The sequence below is a fragment of the Cololabis saira genome, chromosome 12 (assembly GCF_033807715.1).
Source record: "Cololabis saira isolate AMF1-May2022 chromosome 12, fColSai1.1, whole genome shotgun sequence".
Lineage (NCBI taxonomy): Eukaryota > Metazoa > Chordata > Actinopteri > Beloniformes > Belonidae > Cololabis > Cololabis saira.
The window spans coordinates 23,276,620-23,295,948 of NC_084598.1; the positions used below are offsets into that span (position 1 = coordinate 23,276,620).

Here is a 19,329-nt window from a genome sequence, read left to right on the forward strand (position 1 = left end):
TTTAGAAAAGAATATGTACACTATTGATGTGGTATCCACAGGCACGTCTGCAGTGACACAATGTAATGGGTAGCTTTGCACTTTTACTGAAGTAAACTTATATGATTAATACCTAAACAGGAAGGGCAACGCCAGGTGTAACCTTCTATCCTGCAAAACTAAACTAAAAACACAATGATCAGTGTAAAGAACTGGTGCACAGTGAGGCTGATATGTCAAATTCCCTGACGTTTCGGAGTAGAACCTATTATTTTTTAAACTGTTGGCATCTCCCTGGGGGGATAGAAGCAGACAGCAAGATTACAAAGATGCATCACTTTTAAAGAGCCCCCACCCGTCATTAAATTGGGTATTATGTGGGAAGGGGAGGGGGGGGGGGTGATTTAAATATAAATTTCACTTTTCGAAAGAACAATTTTTTCTCATAATCTTGGGTGTTAGCTGCCTGTTTGTGCTTCGTTGCTCAGCATAAAGAGTCGTTTTTAAGAAAGTCGTAGGACACAATTTAAAGGAAGTTTCAGCTTAAGCACTTCGATAGAACTGTTGATTTTACCTTTTTCCTTTTTTTCAGGATTATAAAACCCATGATTTTGTGTCTTTTCACAGTTTTTCTGTTAAATCCTTCCTGGCAGGATGAAGTGTTCTTTCCCAGCGACTCTCTGATTTTTTCTCTATACAATGCCAGCACCCAACAGTGAGGCAGAGAGTTTGGCAAGCCACTCCATCTGGGAACTTTTCAGACGCTGCACAAACACTGTCGCTCAGACGCTTGGAGATTTCTACACACTCTCAACGAGCGTTACAGCTCCTGAACTATATGAACATGAAACAATAATCAATTTCATAGCCATCAACACAGGCAGAGATTGGTTCCCCTGTGCATATTTCTCTTTAGATCCACTCCTTTTTTCCCCTCTCTCTCTTAAAGAAACCGCAGTGGCAGAGGAGTCAATGCCCCGCAGAAGCTGTTGGCAGGGGCCAGAGTTTTGATAGAGGCTTTTTGCAGATAACATTCCTTCTGTCTTTGCTTCATCTCTTTCTACCGTTTTGTATATTCAGTCGTTCTCTGTGTGCCTGTCTCCCTCCTGCTGTGGTTCACTTGATTATGGTGTTGGTCTGTTGCTAGAGGGCTTGGCATCCAAATTAAACTCTTTTTGCCCTGTATGAGTGTTCAGCTAACGTGTCTCCAGAGATTAGCACACCCACTTGCTTTCTCTCGCGTAGGCTGCTGCCATGCTGTGAGCGTGCGTGACTCTGTATGAGACAGAGGGACAGTAAGATGGACTAACATGTTGTTCTTGTAGTTCCCCTTTTTGATTCAGCTCCAGCAAACTCCCGATGGTACGAGCACATACGAGCTGAGGGACAAAGTCTACTGTCAGCACATTCTTATTGACCCCAAATAGTTGACCCCTAACGCTGGAACTCGATCTTCTATCAAAGGAGCTGCCCTCACTCTTGTACCCTCCAGTCGTCCTCTGTGTCCTCGCTTTGCATTATCTGTGTCTTTCTGATGGTCGTCAGAGCCATGAGGAGAATTCCTCAGCTGCTTTCCTCTGTGTGTACTGGTGCTTTTTATTTTATCAGCCCAGCAACCCCCCACCCCCCAATCCAATAACAAACACAGGAAGCTGCTGTTCTCTGGGTAAGAACAGACAGTACATGGGAGATGAAACGCTTGACACCAATTCACGGTCAACCACTTACAAACGGGATCTGGCTTTTGCGAGACATGATGCAAAACATCTGTTGCATTTGATGGTGCGTCGGTTAAGCAGTTTACTCATGTCACACACGTTTTGATGAACGGCACTGAGGTGGCAAGTCTGTCATATTCAAACCCTCCGATGGAAGCTAGTTTTAAGGGTATTCACAGTAAAACTATTTATTTATTTATTTATTTCAGAAGAAACCTCAACGATCGGATATCGTCGGGGGGAAAGAAGGGGTTACAGCTTTTTTTATTTTGTCAAACTTCTCCATTCGACCTGTAACGTGCAAGAATTGCAATATAAATTTGATTGTGTAGTTTCTTAGACAGTAATGTGCTATTTCCAAAATGACTGTACAATTATGGAGACTGGAGACTGCACCACATACACGGAATAAGAGCGGAAATCTAACATGTGATTACATGTCTAAGCACATAGAGTGAGAAGAGTGACTCTGTGAATGTGTCTGTTCATCCATTATATTCAAATCACTCATGTAGTGTACGGTCACAGCATTGTTTTGCTGTGTCATCAGCTTCAGCCTTCGCCTCCATCCCTCTCTCATTCAGCTTTTGTAACTCAAACATCTGCAGGAGGCTTTCTGGTCTTCATTTTGAGCTGCAGAAACACTTCTCTCAGCTGAAACCTTACATCACGAGCCAACCAGCGAACACAGCAGTTGCACGTTCTGTAACTTATGACTTTACTGACTGAACATGTCTGAAACACGTTTCCATTATATTGCATCCATTACTCTAAAAGAAAGTAGATTTACAAATTAAAAAGACTACGTAAACTGTGAAATGGTATTGCATCAGCTATCAATTGTTTTTGTCTCAGTGAAATTGCAAATCATTTTATTACATATATTTTATGGTTTAAAGTTTCCCAATGAAGACAAGTCACTGCTCCCCCAGTTAATGCTGGATGAGGATTGCTTCACCTCGCCTAATTAACTTCCTGATAACTCCAAAAAGTTCTTATTTACATGTTGCGATTTGCTTATTTACCTTGTGTTGACATGACTATGTAAAATAATGTGCCATAAACGTATAATCGGATACATGTAAGGAACTTTAATTTGGCAAAGCATCACTACCTGCATTGAGTGCTTGTCTCCAGCAACGATGTTGCCAGGTAACGCGTGATCAGAGAGTTCGAGCGTACTGTTTAATTACTGGACAAACCCTTCATGAACATGAAGAGCAGTTTTAAAGCCTCTTTTCCTCCTACTGCACAGCGCCACTTTGCAACAGACCTGGGAAGCCAGCTGGAACTCGCCCACCTTATGTCAATCACAGTTAGACATGTTAGCTTGACCGACTTACTATGAGTGACAATGATGCTAACTATTGCTACTTTGTAGGCTACTTTAAATGATTGTTTGGCCCAAGTAATCATAATCTGATGACTGTGCGCTCACAAACTTGGCCATAGTTAGCAATCATGTTTCTTGCCACTGGCGAGCAACACAATTGACGGGAGATGCAGGAGGGTTCTGGTGCTATCACGGATTACTGCACCCAGGCATTGCCACCTCCCCTTAATGAGAATATAGTTATTTCAGCAGAAATTAAATGAACAAGTTACAACATATAAACACATTTTTTACTTGTTTGGAAGTTGTTTTTTTTCTAAATTGGGCTAAATATAGCAATCCACCTCCAGCAACTAGCAAGTCGAGCTAGAGACTAAGGTAGGCTATATTATAGCCAGCACATAGCATACATTAATCCAGTCTAGTCAGACTGGATTATTGGATGCACAGAGAGGAGAGTGGTATTTACCCTCCTATCCAACTCTGGGGTTGAAAACAATAACAAGAAGACACCCAAAATTGTTAGTTTAACCCCTACCCTATCTCTTAATATTGATAGGCCCACTGCTATAAATACAAGATGTAAGAAGTAAAAGAAAAATATCTTTTTTCTTTTCCCCCTGCTTCTGTAATGTTTCTGTTAAGGCCACAATGCTACAGCGTTATTAATGAAATAACACTTTCACTTCCGCCACACTCTAACAAAGCATCTTTGAATCAGCCGAGAACATTGGCGTGTTGCACTGTGACAAATGAGTTTGGGGACCACCAGCTGAAAGGACAGACAATGAAATATGGACGTGCCAATAAATCCACATACCAGTAAAGAGGAAGAGAGAATCTTGAGATCTGGGAGGTGACTTTGCGAATAAGGTTAGCAGGACGAAAGAGTGCCGGAGGTTTCCAGTTCCACCAGGAAAGCAGCTCTGAATGTGATCTAGCTCTCTATCCTCCGACTTCATCTTTCTCTGTTTTAAATTTCCTTTCCCTTGGCTATGCCTCATTGGATTCAACTAGACATGAATTGCTTCTCCTCTCATTTTTCACAGATCAGCTTAGAGACCTTCGAGGAACAATGGCTGAATTGTGTCGTACAAGCCTGCCTGATGTTTGCCCCTTGGTTCCACTCAACCTGGACATGCTCCGCACTATTTTCTCATTTCCTCTATTGCATGCCAGATTACTGTATTTGGCAGCCCTGAACAGTAACTGATCTCGCTGAAATGGTTAACTACCCTGTCAGAGTGACCCCATGTACACTTGTTTATGTTGGAGCTCATCTGGTGATAGAACAACAGCATCATGTTTATATTCAACTTCCTAATGGCTTCTTTAGGTCTGTGTCAGCAGACATTCCGTCTGTTTTTAAGACACCTAAGATTGGACTGCTTCATCTCTCATTTACATTTGTGTCACACCCTGATTAAAGACTCCTCCTGCATACCCAGAAAGAGTACAAACTGTTTGAAGAAGTTCCAGATTCTACTGTAATGTATTAGCACTGTTCATCTTAAAAATCCTTTTAGACGATGGCGACGTGGAGATGACATACTGTATTTGCTTTATTGCATATTAAAATATTACAGGCATTTTCCAACTCAAAGATGACAAGTCAAAGAAAAAGACTGGGTTTGGGGGACAGAAAATGAAAGCTCTGACTGACTGAGCAAGCACGATTAAGCTACTTTTCAACAAACTCAGACTCAAGAGTGATTATAAAGATGCAAAGGGAGACCAAACTTGTGCAGCTGTAATGGCGACACGCCCGTGCACAGCACATTGTGTTCATCTGTCAGTTCATATATGCCTGTCCTGTTGTGGATAGAGGACTACTCCTTGTGCATCGGCGACACAGGAGAAGGCCTTTGGAGAAATTGCTTCGGGTTCCAGGAGATTGTTTTCCAGATGCACTGAAGTCAAGCTGGAGCCAGAATTTCGGGGATGACACACTCCCCACTGCCTCACCTGCCTGAAACCACAACACACATACATTTAAATGTAGACACTTTCTGGAAACTGAAGACGAGAAGACAAACAATCAAAGGAGTAGACAAAATAAGAGCTGGATGGACATCCAAAATGTGTGTGTGTGACATTTAATTTGTGTGGATACGCGCCTATTCTTCTTTGCCATTTCCTTTGTTATGTTGTTGCTTTGTTTTTGTTTGTTTTTTTCAGAAGAAGCCTGAACTTGGTAATAAAAAAGCAAGCAATTCAAATTACATTTGATAACTGGAGCTGTACCTGATGTGATTGTGGTCCAGCCTCAGCATCTCCAGGTTCTTGAACTGCCTGAGGATTTGAGGAATCTCAGCCAGGTGATTGTTGTCCAGCAGGAGCTCTGTCAGCGAGCGGTAAGTTCCAACAAGAGCTGTCCGTCCTATGCCGTCATTGCCTACTCTATTGTGGGAGAGATGGAGGGACTGCAGGCCAGGCCGCAGGTGGCGGAAGGCGAATGTGGGGACGTAACTGATTTTGTTGTGCTCCAGGACGAGCTTACGGAGACTACGAGGCAGAGTCGTTGGAACGGAGGTGAACCAGTTGTGGGACAGGTCCAAGGTTTCCAGAGCCCTGACAAACAGGAACACAGAAGATTGTCAATCATATAACACCCCTTCAAATTAAATGCTTTTCCTAACCCAGAGCATAAAACCATCACAGTTTTGAACAAAATGTACTGCCCCACTCTGGAACAGTCAGAATAGTGACGTTAGCATGTAGGTTTCTAGACTCAGACCGTAGATTTTATAATTACTAAGCTTTTGCGTGACGGGCTGGGAGGAGAAGCTTTCCAGGGAATAATAAAGACTGACTGAAGAGAAGAAATAACCCCAGTGGGGTGCAGGGTATAGGAGCGTGGCAGTTTGAGTGGCAATTCATAGCTGAGTGGCTGAGGAGTATGAAAATGTTTGCAGGAAGCGGCTGTAGAGGTATGACCAGATCTGAAGGGGCCTGGGGCGAAGATGTGGTACAGGGCTTCACTGTTTTTGTTGGAAGATCCCGTACAGCTGTTGTGAGTTTGCAGCACAGCTCGCGGCAGGACAGGAGACTCATTTTCTATTCTGCAGCATCAACGCTGAGCAAACAATCAGGTTAAAAAGGCATTCAGCTGAATAACCACTGACCACAATGCAAAGTGAGCTGGTGACCAAGGAGTAGAAAGAGAACGAGGGACATTAGATGCTGAATGTTTCTGCTTTACTGCCACGAATGAAAGTAACTAAGACTTTGACATCAACTCAGCCCTTAAACATGAAAACTCTCATTATCAATTAACTGTTTTTGTTGCTTGTTAGGCTTGTATTTCCACAAGCCAGGTGACACATGACTGTAAAAATACCCACATCTCTGACCATTTCAGAGGATTTCTGAACATTACAAAAAAATAGACTTTTAGCTTTGGGCCCTCCTCCTTCAGCCTGGTCAAATGAGGTCCACTGGCAGACCTCAGAGAAATTAAGGATGATTATAGAGTCCTCTCTGCTTAAAAAAAGATGCAATAAAACATTAGTATAATCATAAATGTTTTACTGAAAGAAAAGCTTAGAGGATATATAGAATTGTAGGAGATTAAACTCAAGCTGCATGAGCACACAAGCCAAAGCAACATCTTTCTTTTATGCACTGTGGGAGATATGAAGAACCGTCTTAAAGGGGGGAAAAAGGAGATGTTTCTACTTAAAGGTTTAAGCCTGAAATACATCTCCCTCCGTGTGTCTCCCAACCAGTTCAGACCAGTTGTGCGATGCTGATTTGTATTTTAAAGTTCGCCAAGAAGTTCAGAAGCAGTACGCCACTGCTTGGAGCTCCACATGGTATTAATGAGCAGAGGGACACACAGTCCTCTCGTCTCAGAGTCCTCCACCCTCTGCTCTCCCACCCACTGGCACCTATACACAGGCTCACAGGAACACACATGCACACCCATGTGCAGGCAACATGACTGGAAAAAGCAGTAAAACCACATTGTGCAAGGACACTAAGAACATGCCCAAAGATACAGAGACGTGCCAAGATGATCGATGTGCAGATAGAAAAATGCATCCGAATATTATAACGCAAATGTAAAGCCGCATGCATAAAGCCTCTCTATGCGTTAAAAGTAAAATATTGTTCTGTTTCTAAAATGTTCAACAAGAGACACATAACTGCAACACCAGGCCAAATGTTTTTGGCCTTGTGTGTCTCTGTGGTTTTGCGCATGGCCAGGTGTCTCCAGCTCATGTTCTGTTCATCTTCAACAGCAGAAGCTCAGTAATAATAATTACAAAATACACAAACACATCTCCATGTGTGCCGAGCCAACCGTGCCAGCTCTACACATGTTGATGACGAAGTCTGGCGATGGAGAAAAGGAAGGCATGCTGGGCCAGATTAGCTGTGCCAATCAAGTAAAAAAGTTCAAGTCTGGACTTTAAAAAAAATAAATGCTGTGATGGATGGATGGTGGCAGGTCATAGCTGGAGATTTATCAAAGAAGCATGTGCTCTTCTTTGTGTCATAAATTTATTAAAATTGACTGGTGTCTGGAAACGTTTTGTGCCATTTGTCACTTGAAAACAGAACGAGGCATATTTGAAAGCATTTAAAAACCAAGTCTTTTAAAAATCTTCTGCAGCTGTATATTGTTTTCTGGAGACCCATTATGAATGGTTGTGTTCATGCAGCCGTTCCAAATATGACGTATTTGTAACACAGAAATGTCAAAGAAATATTAATAAAATGATTAAATGCACAAGCTTTCACTTAATATAAGTGTCATATTTTACCGTAATGGGTTAGTTCAAACATAGTGGTGCCTGTGATTCAGATGGGTTGTTTTTTTTAATTCTCTTGCTTGCATAAGCTTATTACAAAACTAAACTGCTTTGCCAAAAACAAAAAGAGCTTTTGTTGCAAGTCCCATCAGGCTCCCACAAACACACACACACACACACACACACACACACACACACACACACACACACACACACACACACACACACACACACACACACACACACACACACACACACACACACACACACACACATCTTTGGTGAGATGGTCATCAAACCTGCACCTCCATGCAGTCAGTCTGAGCCTTTCTGCAATGAATAATATGTACAGATCTCCAAAAGCAGCATGTCTGCTGCGATGCCAAAGAAAACGCAGACCAGACAGGAAAAACTGATTTACTAAGACCACCAGCTGTTTGAACACAAGACGCATAAATGTTCGGCAAACCCTTTTTTGATATCGAGTAATCATGTTTTTGTCGTCATATTAGGGTTGTTTTTTTTTGTTTATTTTTTTTTTAGTTAATAACCAATTTTCAAGAACATGAAAATAATCTGATAATTTTCACAATAAAGTGAATGATGACATACATTCAAAACATCAAATAATACATGTTTTTTTTAACTTTTATGTCAAACATTTGGGATGGTGGGGTGTGTCTGTTTCAACCGCCATCAGTGGAAGTCATTTAAAGTTTTGTCACAGATGTGATTGATGAGGAATGATCCAGGACACTGATTTAAACCGACAGAATATTGCAGACCTTGGAGGAGATGAGCACGCAGTTGTGTGCGCATATAAGTGCGTGTGCATTTTTCTACAGCTGTTTGCATAAAGATAAAGGCGGAACCTTGTGCGGAAAGTCGGCTACGACTGTCAGCTCTAAGCTACAGCACGATAAGGTTGCATAACAAACATGTAGTGGGAGAAACACACACACACAAACAAGGGAGGCACAATTGTTAGCTGAAGTGGAAAAACGGTGTTTAGATCCCTAATGTATATAAACATAGTTATCACATAGAATAAAACATTTCTCTGCAACTTGCTGCATTCTTCTACACTGAAAATGTGTTTATTTCAACATAAAGGGGTATTAATTGTTCTGCCCACACACACATTACAACACGGACAAGACAGATCCTGGATCAGTGTGAAACCTGGAACGTGTTAATAAATGAAAGATGAAGTGTTTAATAAGTACTAAAAACAGGTCTCACTGTGTAAAATTTGTATCAGAACAAAATGCACTTATTTCCAAATCTCATAAACCCATATTTTCTTAACACTAGAACACAAAAAGAATAAGATGTTAGGGAGGAAATGTTTCATCTTAAGGATAATACTGTGTAATTTAAAAATGTATGGCAGTAACACATATCAAAAAAGCTGTGACAGCGATCTTAACCATGGTGTGGAGTCTCCCAGTCTTTTAACATCAGTCCATATATACATCTGGAGAAGGATCAGGAACCAGCTGCTGGGATTTTTGAAGAGGAATGCCATGCCATTCTTATCTGATATAGGATTCAAGCTGCTTAAAAATCCTTCGTTTTCTTTCTTGTACGTATTTCATCTTGGGCCAAGTATTTTCTCTTGGAAGATGGTCTGGACTGCAGACAGGCCAGTGAATTTTTGCTACAAAGCCATTTTCCTATAATGAATGCTACATACAAGTTAGCATTGTCTTGCTGAAAGATGCAAGCTCTTCCCTGAAGAAGATGCTGTTCAGATGCAAGTGGTTCTCTAAGACCGGTGCATACCTTCCAGCATGATTTTTCCTTTCCAGATGTGCAAGCTCCCCATTCCACAATAGCCTCCATATTATCAAGAATCCAGACTTCAAAACTGAGCACCGATGACAAGCCATGAATACGGTCCCGTATCCTCTTTGCTCCAGAGGAGATCTTGGGAATGGACTTCTGGAAGTGTTCCCAATCCAATAAAAGTGATTTCCAATTATTATTATTATTATTATTATTATTATTATTATTATTATTATTATTATTATTATTATTATTATTATTATTATTATTATTATTATTATTATTATTATTATTATTATTATTATTATTATTATATTTTTCCAGTTTAGTGAGCCCCTGCCCATCTTTAATTATGAGAGCCTCTGCCTCTGTAAGATGCAATTTTGATACCCAATCACGTCACTGACCTTCTACCATTTCACCTAATTTGTACCAAGAAGTTCCTCCAGGTGTATCTTTTTAGTACTACTTACTTTTCTAGCATTTTGTTGCCCATGTCCCAACTCTTTCAAATTCATCAAATTCAATATTTTTCCTGAAGTCTAACTTTCAACATTTGATATGTTTTCTATGTTCTATTGTAGCTAAAATATAGGCTTATGAAATCTGTAAATCATTGCAATCTGTTTGTATGTGAATTTTACTGCCCAGACTTTTTTCTTTTTGGAATTGGGGTTATAAAATGTTCTCAGGAAAAAAATAAAAGGAACACATAATAGTCTAAGAATAACACATAACTAAATGTCTAAATGTTAGGAAAATTTCCAAAAAAAGAAGTCAAATGAGACACGGCTGACTATAAAAAAAATATTATACAAGCTGTGACTTGTCATGGGAGGATATTTCAAGTTACCGACCATGCAGGATGTCCAAACTTTTTCTCCATCTTTAAACTTTAAATAATTCAGTTAAAACGTTGTGCTTGAAGTAGTAAAGAAATGTGCAATCCTTCACACCGTGCCTTTCTAGTCACCTTTCTATACATATTAATAAAATACATTGTACATAAATGTTTGCCTGCCACAGTGAAACGCATTAAGAAGGGATATTATGAGGTAAGATTGTTGTAGCTTGCCCAGTCTGACTGACGCTGAACCCCGGTCCAAGCTCCAGTCCCCAGCTCCCTGTAACCTCCAGAATCTGCCCGCTGTTACCTCTGCAGGAGGCAACAATAATATCAACTCTACCACGGGAAACAGGCACCACACTAACCAAAACCAGCACTCTGGATCACGTTACTTTTCAATTTGTTTCTCACTTTTTCTCTGCCCTAATCTATTCCTCCACACACTTTAGAGGGCTTACACGTCTGTACGTTCAACATACAGTTACAAAGACACATCTAAAGAATAGTGGTCAACAGTGACATAGGGAGAATCTTTACTTTATGCCACTTTCTTAAAGTAGGCAGTGACCTTTGTCTGAGTACATGAAGTTCAGATCAGGCTGGTTGAGTTCGTAGTTTACCATCTCTGCAGAGCTGAAGGAGGCTTTTATAAGACAGGCAGCAAATAAGCATGCTGTTCCAGTGGGAAAGTTGTTGCTCTACTAATGAGATCAAGCATCTGGCATCAAATATCATTGGAGTCAGAGGATAAATGCAATTTTCAGACGGTCCCTTTAAATGTTTTCTTGTAAATTTTCATCCCTCCAGTTGAAAAAGTTTGTTTTACATTTACTTTTACAGGATCTGACAAGTTCCTCAATTAAATGTCTCCTGACGTTACTGTCTCCACTTTATAACTTTGTCCTCCAGCTCATACTGGTCTCTCCTGCATTCCCTCTTTCACATTCTTTCAGAAATATCCCTGAAGCTCAAACTGTGGTTCACAAGAATCCCAGGGCGCAAACTAAAACCAACCAGAATTTACTATTTTTAAAGCACACAAACACCCACACAAACAGTTGCTCTCAAGCTAACCCGCACTCCCGCTCATCTAAGTATGCAAAGTCATCAATCAAAATGTTTGTCAGATATTAATATGCCAGAGTGTGTCTATGTGTAAGAAAGTGAAAGTAAAGTGAAAGGTAGTGCTGTCAGAATTGCCGCAGGGGATGCACTGTTACCCTTATCTCTGAAAAGTGTCAACGTCAAAGAATTATCACAAGGATGGCTAATTATTGCTGTTCTTTCTGCTCAATAATATTTTATTAATCAATAAGAACTGGTGTAGGTTCTCAATAGGAGTGTGCTGCCCTCGTGTGGTATATTGGGGAACTGCATGGCAGGATGTGGGGCGAGGTAGGTGGATGGATGGATGGATGGATGGATGGATGGATGGATGGATGGATGGATGGATGGATGGATGGATGGATGGATGGATGGATGGATGGATGGATGGATGGATGGATGGATGGATGGATGGATGGATGGATGGATGGATGGACATACTTTAGATGGATCCAGGCGTGGGTATAAATGGCCTGCTCGTGTAGCTGGTTGTGACTCAGGTCCAGCATTCGTAAATGCTTGCTCTGCCTCAGTGGCTCCTCTGTCACTATCTCCATCCCATTTCCTTTCATTTGTAGCACCTATAACACATGAAAGACAGAAATACAATAATACTTCTAGTTTCTAGTAATCCCCTCTTTTCATGGCACCTATACACTTGATTTCAACCACAGGAATGGCTAGTTTCAAAAGTAAACTGAGAGAAGCTGTGTTTCGACATAATATTCTGTTACAATAGTTATTATTAGTATTTGTTCATATGCACTGAGAAATTTATGTTAATATTTTCAGGTTAATTGATCTATGTAATTCTTTGTACAAATGCTGTATTGTTGATTAATTGTATGATTTAATGTGGACCCCAGGAAGAATAGTCTTCATATGTATGCGGACTAATGGGGATCCAATAAATAATAAATAAAAAAAATAAATAAATAAATAAAAAATATACTACTAGAATGCCTTCCTTTTGCATGTGATTTCTATATGAAATTTAAATTTAAAATCTGATGAATTTTAGCTCACTTTACATTTCCTTTAATGTGGATTTGCAGTAAACGTAAACATGGCTCACTGCAGGTAAAGTGTACAGTCCACACCAGAGGTAAAGCTCTGTTCCAGTGGTCACCTGGAGTACAGCAATAGCCTGTAATATATTCAAACATTACAAATATCCTCCTCTGCAGGATCCAGTACCAGCACACCTGAAGAGAGGGAGGAAGGCCCAGAGGGAGGGAACGGAATCGGTTGTTGTTCAGCTGCAGGTCCTCAAGCTTCCGCAGTGGTTTGAAGGCTAGAGGTGAAACGCTGACTTCATGAAGTTCATTCCCCTGCAGATCCAGCTTCAGCAGGTTTATCAAGCCTAAAAGAGAATGATACTTTTTATTTTCACACTAGACTTTCTTTTTCGCTTTAATTTCCTTGGAGACCAGGTACCTTTGAAGCTTTCAGGAGGGAGTGCACTAAGCCTGTTGTGGGTGATATTGAGCTCCTCCAGAGACTGTGGTAACGCCGGGATCCTGGTGATCTGGTTGCCGTTTAGGTTCAGTTTCTTCAGAGAGGTCAAGTTCTGCAGTAAATATAGCACAAACTATAAAACAGAACAAATGGATTCTGGTCTCATAATCAATAATTTTTCTATTCTAGCTCGAATTCATAGAAATACTCAAAATGAAGTAACTCCATTCAGTGCTTGTTTTCTGTTCCTTTTGTCTTGTTGCATTCTTTGGTAAAGCTACTCTGGGTGGTGTTTCATCCCGAGCTGCTGTGGTGGTTGATGTGCAAGTAAAAGCAGTGGACAGTATATTTTCAATATCCCTCCAGCCTGTCCATCAGTCCTCTGTCATTATGGGACAGCAGGGAGAAAATTAGGGACAAAGACTCCTTCAAAAATAGCTTCCTCTTATTCTACACATCACTGGCTGCAGCTGTTTTCCTTCAGGGTCATCCTGCCAATGACAGTTTATCGGTGGCGGTGTGCAATGATTGGAGAGCATGGTTGCTGCCTCAGTGTGGTCAGGATCTGAATTTAGCCTGCGGCCATGCAGAGGTTGCACCCGGGTTATTCTTAAAAAGCATCTGTTAATGCAGTTTACGCACTCTTTTATCAATCTTCTGATGAAGGCTCAGATCTGCTTGAATTTTATTATCAGAAAAGCGATTCATAAAGCTCATTCACAGACTGCAGATGCTCTGTCAGAGCGCAGAGGGAGCCCCTCGGAACATGAAGTGGTTATTATTGTGGTGCTTCTCTTTAGCTTGAATCTAATATTCAGTTTCAAACTTTGACTCTGCATAAGACAATATGTTTTACCTTTTTTATTATGATTTATGACTTTTTTATCTTATATTCAACAAATCATCAGAGCATTAGTAGATTTTATTAACACCAATAGATCAAGAATTGCAACAAAACAAATTTAGGTAAAAATCTAAGTTTTCATTCTTGTCCCCTTTTTCCCCTTTTTCCTTTGGCTTTTCTATTTGTCTGGAGGACAAGTTCCTTTTAAAAGTTGTGGGAAGTTTCAAATTACCACTAAATGTGTTTATTTCTCAGCCTCCGAAAAAACAGAAATCACACAATTAAAAACCACTTTAGAGGTGAAACATCTTGCTTTTGTTGTAAAATACCATCATCGTCATCATGTTTATCTTTATACACATCTTAGCGATCTGAAGCCAACCATGTCCTTCACCAGGTTCACACATATAAAAGTGTGAGGACCTGTTGCACCAGGTCACAATGAGTTCATGCAATTAACAAAGAGAGGAAACACCTCAAGTTGTGCAAGTGTCTGCAGACGACAGGCAGAGCTAGCTGAACTGGAACTGCAGGACTGCAGCTTTTAGTCTGAGAAAGCAGAGTTACTCACCAACAAAGGGTTTTGGATGAATGACTCATCATCCAGTTGGTTCTGGCTCAGGTCCAGGTACTCCAGGTCGGGCAGGCCGACAAAAGCTTGTGGAGAGATGATTCTGATGTTGTTCTCTAAAAAAGAAAATCCCATTGAGCATAATGAAAAGGTTTAGAATACAGTGACGCCTGCTATCAGGGTGATGAGGTTTTTCGCTTGATATTGTCATGTCATATTAACACGGGATGGAATTTATATAGATATTACAATCTGTAAATGAGCTTGAGTGAAGCAAAGTGACTCGTCAGTTTTCAATTTTGTCATTTTTTCTGCCAAAAACATTTTGCATTAAAGTGGTGTCAACTCCATAACAACCCTGAGTGTAAAGTCAAAGTCAGGCGACAGATCACTTTAAATTGTCAAAAAAAAACATTATGGGCTACAAAACGCTACAAAACACTTCAAAGCACTTTGTGCTACACGTATGTATGAAAAGTGCTTTATGAATAGAGTTTGATGCTTGATGATTGAAATGCAAGGCCGTTAAATTTCAGCCTTTGTCATTGATGCAATTATTTTTTTTCTTTGTCCAGAGTAGGGCCCATCCCATATGGCACAGAGAAGCTTGTTTTATGGTAATACACACACACACACACACACCTGCCACATCCAGTGTTGTGGCATCCTCGTTCTGGAAGACGGGCAGGTGTGTCAGGCCGACGCCCCTGCAGCGAATTTCTTCGTCATCAATCCGACACCCAGGAAAAGACGTTGTAAAGTTGGAGTCTGTTTCTGTTTGATTGCTCGGAGCCTCGGTTGCTTCCTCCTCCTCCTCCTCCTCCTCTTCTTCTTCTTCTTCCTCCTCCCCTTCACCTTCTCCTCCCCCTTCCCCTTCTCCTTCCACCTCCTCTTCCTCCTCCTCTTCTTCTTCCTCCTCTTCTTCATCCTAACGCATTAAAATCACAAGTACACATGAGAAAATGGACAAATAAATGATAATAATGCGGGCTGAAAGAAATAATGGGTTCATTTGTAAAAAGAAAAAAAAGGTGAGACCTCATCTTCATCCTCATCATCGTCATCATCGTCATCATCATCATCATCATCATCCTCATCATCATCTTCTTCTTCTTCTTCTTCTTCTTTCACTTGCGTCTTCCCATGATCCATCAACCGTCTCTTCTCTGTATGAAGTTCCTTGAGTGCAGCCATGAGCGTGTTGCCTTCCATCTCTGCTTTTCCACGCTTTCCCCAACCCATCAGAGCTTGACCCCACCCTGCCTGTTGATATGCAGCAGGGAACAATTGACAGTTAAGCAAAGGATGGCTTACATACAAAAAAAAAAGGAAATGCTGATTCAGTCCATTTCATGACTGATACATTTTAAGAAATGTTACATTTCCACGTGCGCTCATTGATGGTAGTGGTCTTACTATTCTGTATGCGATGGACTCTACTGTCGTTGCATGTTTTCTGTTGCCCCCGGCGCTTCTCTTTCCTCTAGCAGCCTCCACCTGTCTGGAGTCCACTTCACTCTCTACATCCATGTGGGGCTGCACGTCCTCGCTCTCGCCTTCATCACACCAAGCACACAGGCAAAACACAAAGATAATTATAGACACGGAGAAATCATTTTCTTATCTTTCTTTAAATCTTGTATAAACTAAATTACTTCCATTTAAAAAGCAAAATCTTACCAGTAACAACTTTGTCCCATAACCTCGTTCTTGTATCGATCCCTGATGGAGGAGGGATGGCTATTTCCACGTCAGGTGTCTCAGAAGAGGTTTTTGAGAACACTTTGCCATCATGCAAAGACTCAACTGTCAGGCCACATGAAATTGTGCCACAAATGATGAAAATCCATATCCTCTGCATTTGTACCGCACGACGTTAACTCAAGGTCTTCTTTTGAAGAGAGAGGTCCGAGGCTTGTACTTCAGAACGATGATGAGAAAAGAGCAAATCCACAGAGCATAGGTTGTGCCAAAGGGAGGAACCTTTACAAGAACCATTCAATTTAAAAGTTTACAAAGCACGATCCATCTTCTGAAGATCCCTATATTTAGTACTAAGAACACTGAAAGAAAATAAATGAAATGTTTCTCTGCTGTTAGTCAGTGGAAAGCAGAACTACAGCCTCATCCCTTTCTCAGAGAGAATGCTGAAATGAAGCGAGAGCAAGAGGATGGAGCAAACATATGGGAGGTAGAGAGGTCAGAAAAATAAACTCTTGCAGTGTTAATAAAGGCTTTCGATCATTATACCGTAAAATACACAGACCCGCCCCACTCCTCCATGTCTCCTCTTCCTGTCAACGCCAACGCCGCCTGGAAAGAACTATTTTTACGGAGATGATGAGATGTTGACAGAAGAGAAGGAGAAAATAAGAAACTGGGGCGTAGTAGGTTCATACACCAGTGAAAGATTCTAGCTGGACATCATCATTTTTAGTCCACTCTCACTTTTGTGACCAGAGGGGATGAGAATGTGATGTTGGCAGCGTACACAGGAGACGGGGTAGACAGTGCAGGTCGGTGTCGACCTCTTTTGGCTGAGCGCCACTAGCATGCACCTACAAAAACAAACATGAACTCTGAGAGGACATCTTTACATTCAGTACACGCAAGCTGCTCATGAACCGTGGACCGTGTGGCGTTGTATCCTCACATCCCCCCTGTGGTCCTGGCTGAGCGGAGCCACGGTGGGATCTTCACCATGGAGTGAAACCCGCTGAGAGCTCCACTTTATTTGCTCAGTAACCACAGATACACATATTAAACATGTCCACGGAGCACAATTTATCATCAAGTTCCGTCAACTTAATGCCGGTCATGTCAGGTTTATGAATTTATTAGTGGTCACTTTTTTTTCCCTGCACCTGAACATCAGTCATTGAGACAGAAGAAACCAGACATGTTCCAAATGGCAACCTGGACAACTTAACACTAAACACTCAGGACCTGATGTGCTCCCCCAAGGTAAACAGATGAGTCCAGACTGATTCGTCTAAAGTGACAGGAACATGCTGTAATCCACAGACCACATTCAACACCTTTCTTAACCTGTGTCTGACGGCGGCCCGAACAATATATGCCACAAGACGCTGAGTCTAGGTTTTCCCACATATAAATCTCCATTTCTCGTGTCCCATTCCACTTACTGGAATGGGACACGTTGCACATTATATATTTGAGTTCAAATCCCTGCAAGCTTAAAGTCACGTGACCAACTTGTCTCGTGCAGAACAAACATAGCCGAGACTTACCCAACCATTATCGCGTACATATCCAAGATACTTTTCATTCCAGTTCACATTGGAATGACGGTTAAAAAAAGCTGCTTTGAAATGTTTCACAAAAAGTGCAGATTATAAACATCAATGGCTCAAAGCATTTAAAGCTTCAGCTATAATTTGTGTTCAGTGTCAAGTACAATTGATTATAGTTTAGAATCAACTTAAAAATCACTTCAACCCTTTTTAGGGCACTCATTGAAATACTTGGAAATTTACAATTTCAACCCTAGAGTGTTATTGGGGGCTGCTACCAGAGTATTTTTCATTTTTTTTTTTAAATTCTTGATGCAAATCAAGGTCAAAGAATTTACCATTACCATTGCCCATCGCGAGTAACATTGTATCTAACACTGATGTTACCATGTATGGTTACTTGCCCATTGTGGATGAAATTGTACCCATACATTGGATATGTATAAAAATAGAAAAAACACATACCTTATTTTTTTAAACTTCTCAACATTTTACTGTCTCTTCATAGAGATATTAGGACTTTTCTCCATAAATGGTATAACTTGACTTATAGGGCTTCTCTTTTTCTCCATCCATATATTTCGTCCAATCACCTCCTGACCCTCTCTCTCCACCAGCAGCAGGCAGGTTGATCATGCCATTGACCACGCCACAGAACAAGAAGTGAAGAATAGCATTAGAATCAATGGTGCTACTGATATGCTATACAAATCTGTGGCAACATCCAATATTCTCTTACCTTATAATGCGCTATTTGCAAAACGAAAACACCCGAAGTATGACTTACTAGATGCACCGGGCATATGTCTACAAAAGGACACTGTCACTTGAACTAGTTTGACCATAAGGGGGTGTATTTGTAAAAATACACAAAGTATGGCTTACTAGAGTATCTGGCATATGTCTATAAAAGGTTCCTCAGTCACTTGCACTAGTTTTACCACACAGGGGCGTATGATCATATATGGGAGCACCATAATTCATGCTAACTATTTCACTAATTCTGCACAACCCACACTTATCTCATCAGCTAGCGCCATCATTCAAACACGTGTGTGTCAATTTAGCATGGTTAGTTTCAGCTTTCTGAACTTTTGTGTGGAAGAAGGTAGGAGCAAAAATGTGAATTTTCCCCTTCTTGAAAATCAATGAAGTTCCCGCTTCTCCAGGGCACTGCTGATTGGTCAGATGCCATGATGACACTGTCTGTGACAAAGCATGATCTGTGCTGATTGGCAGGATTAACTCACATGACTTAAAGACCTCACTGAGAAGTGTGGGGAAAGTAGTTTTTTACGTCCACGGAAATTACCGTATAGAGGGTTTTCACCGACGTCACGAAATGGGCGGTACCGCGACCCGGCAGCCATAGCGGCGGGATTATTTGTAGGCAGAGTGGAGGCTGTGGAGGGCTGGAGGTTGAACAACAACAACAAAGCGGCTAACATGTAAAATTTGACCATGTCAAAACCACGGAAAACCTCGGCAAAACGTGGGGAAGATACCAGATACCGGGAAGGACTTGGTCCTCCAGAAAGGGCGAGGTATAAAGAGAAATTAAACCTTTTAGGTGGCCATGATCCGTACGAGCTGGAGCAAACAACGTGGACCACGGATGACCCGACTATTCTGCGAACGATTAAATATCCTGACATCGTGAATTACCTCATTTTTTT

The 19,329-nt window shown here is 41.1% G+C and overlaps 1 protein-coding gene across 1 annotated transcript; it reads right to left on the minus strand.

Moving 5' to 3' along the window:
* Window positions 1–4,572: 4,572 nt before the first annotated feature.
* si:dkey-32e6.6 (extracellular matrix protein 2) lies at window positions 4,573–16,587 on the minus strand. Its single transcript, XM_061734935.1, has 10 exons — window positions 16,080–16,587; window positions 15,816–15,955; window positions 15,438–15,662; window positions 15,042–15,327; window positions 14,400–14,515; window positions 12,964–13,096; window positions 12,732–12,889; window positions 11,968–12,107; window positions 5,275–5,601; window positions 4,573–4,999 (listed from the first exon to the last, which is right to left on the minus strand). Exons 1-10 carry the CDS (start codon window positions 16,258–16,260, stop codon window positions 4,828–4,830), a joined length of 1,878 nt encoding a protein of 625 aa, XP_061590919.1. The 5' UTR covers window positions 16,261–16,587; the 3' UTR covers window positions 4,573–4,827.
* Between the last annotated feature and the right edge of the window lie 2,742 nt (window positions 16,588–19,329).

Coding starts and splice junctions, on each gene's coding strand:
- si:dkey-32e6.6 (XM_061734935.1), bottom strand. CDS start 16,260: ATGCAGAGGATATGGATTTTCATCATTTGTGGCACAATTTCATGTGGC. Junction 12,108..12,731: donor GCCTTCCTCCCTCTCTTCAG/GTGTGCTGGTAC, acceptor CATGTGTTATAG/GTGCTACAAATGAAAGGAAA. Junction 5,602..11,967: donor CACGCCTGGATCCATCTAAA/GTATGTCCATCC, acceptor CCTGTTTGTCAG/GGCTCTGGAAACCTTGGACC.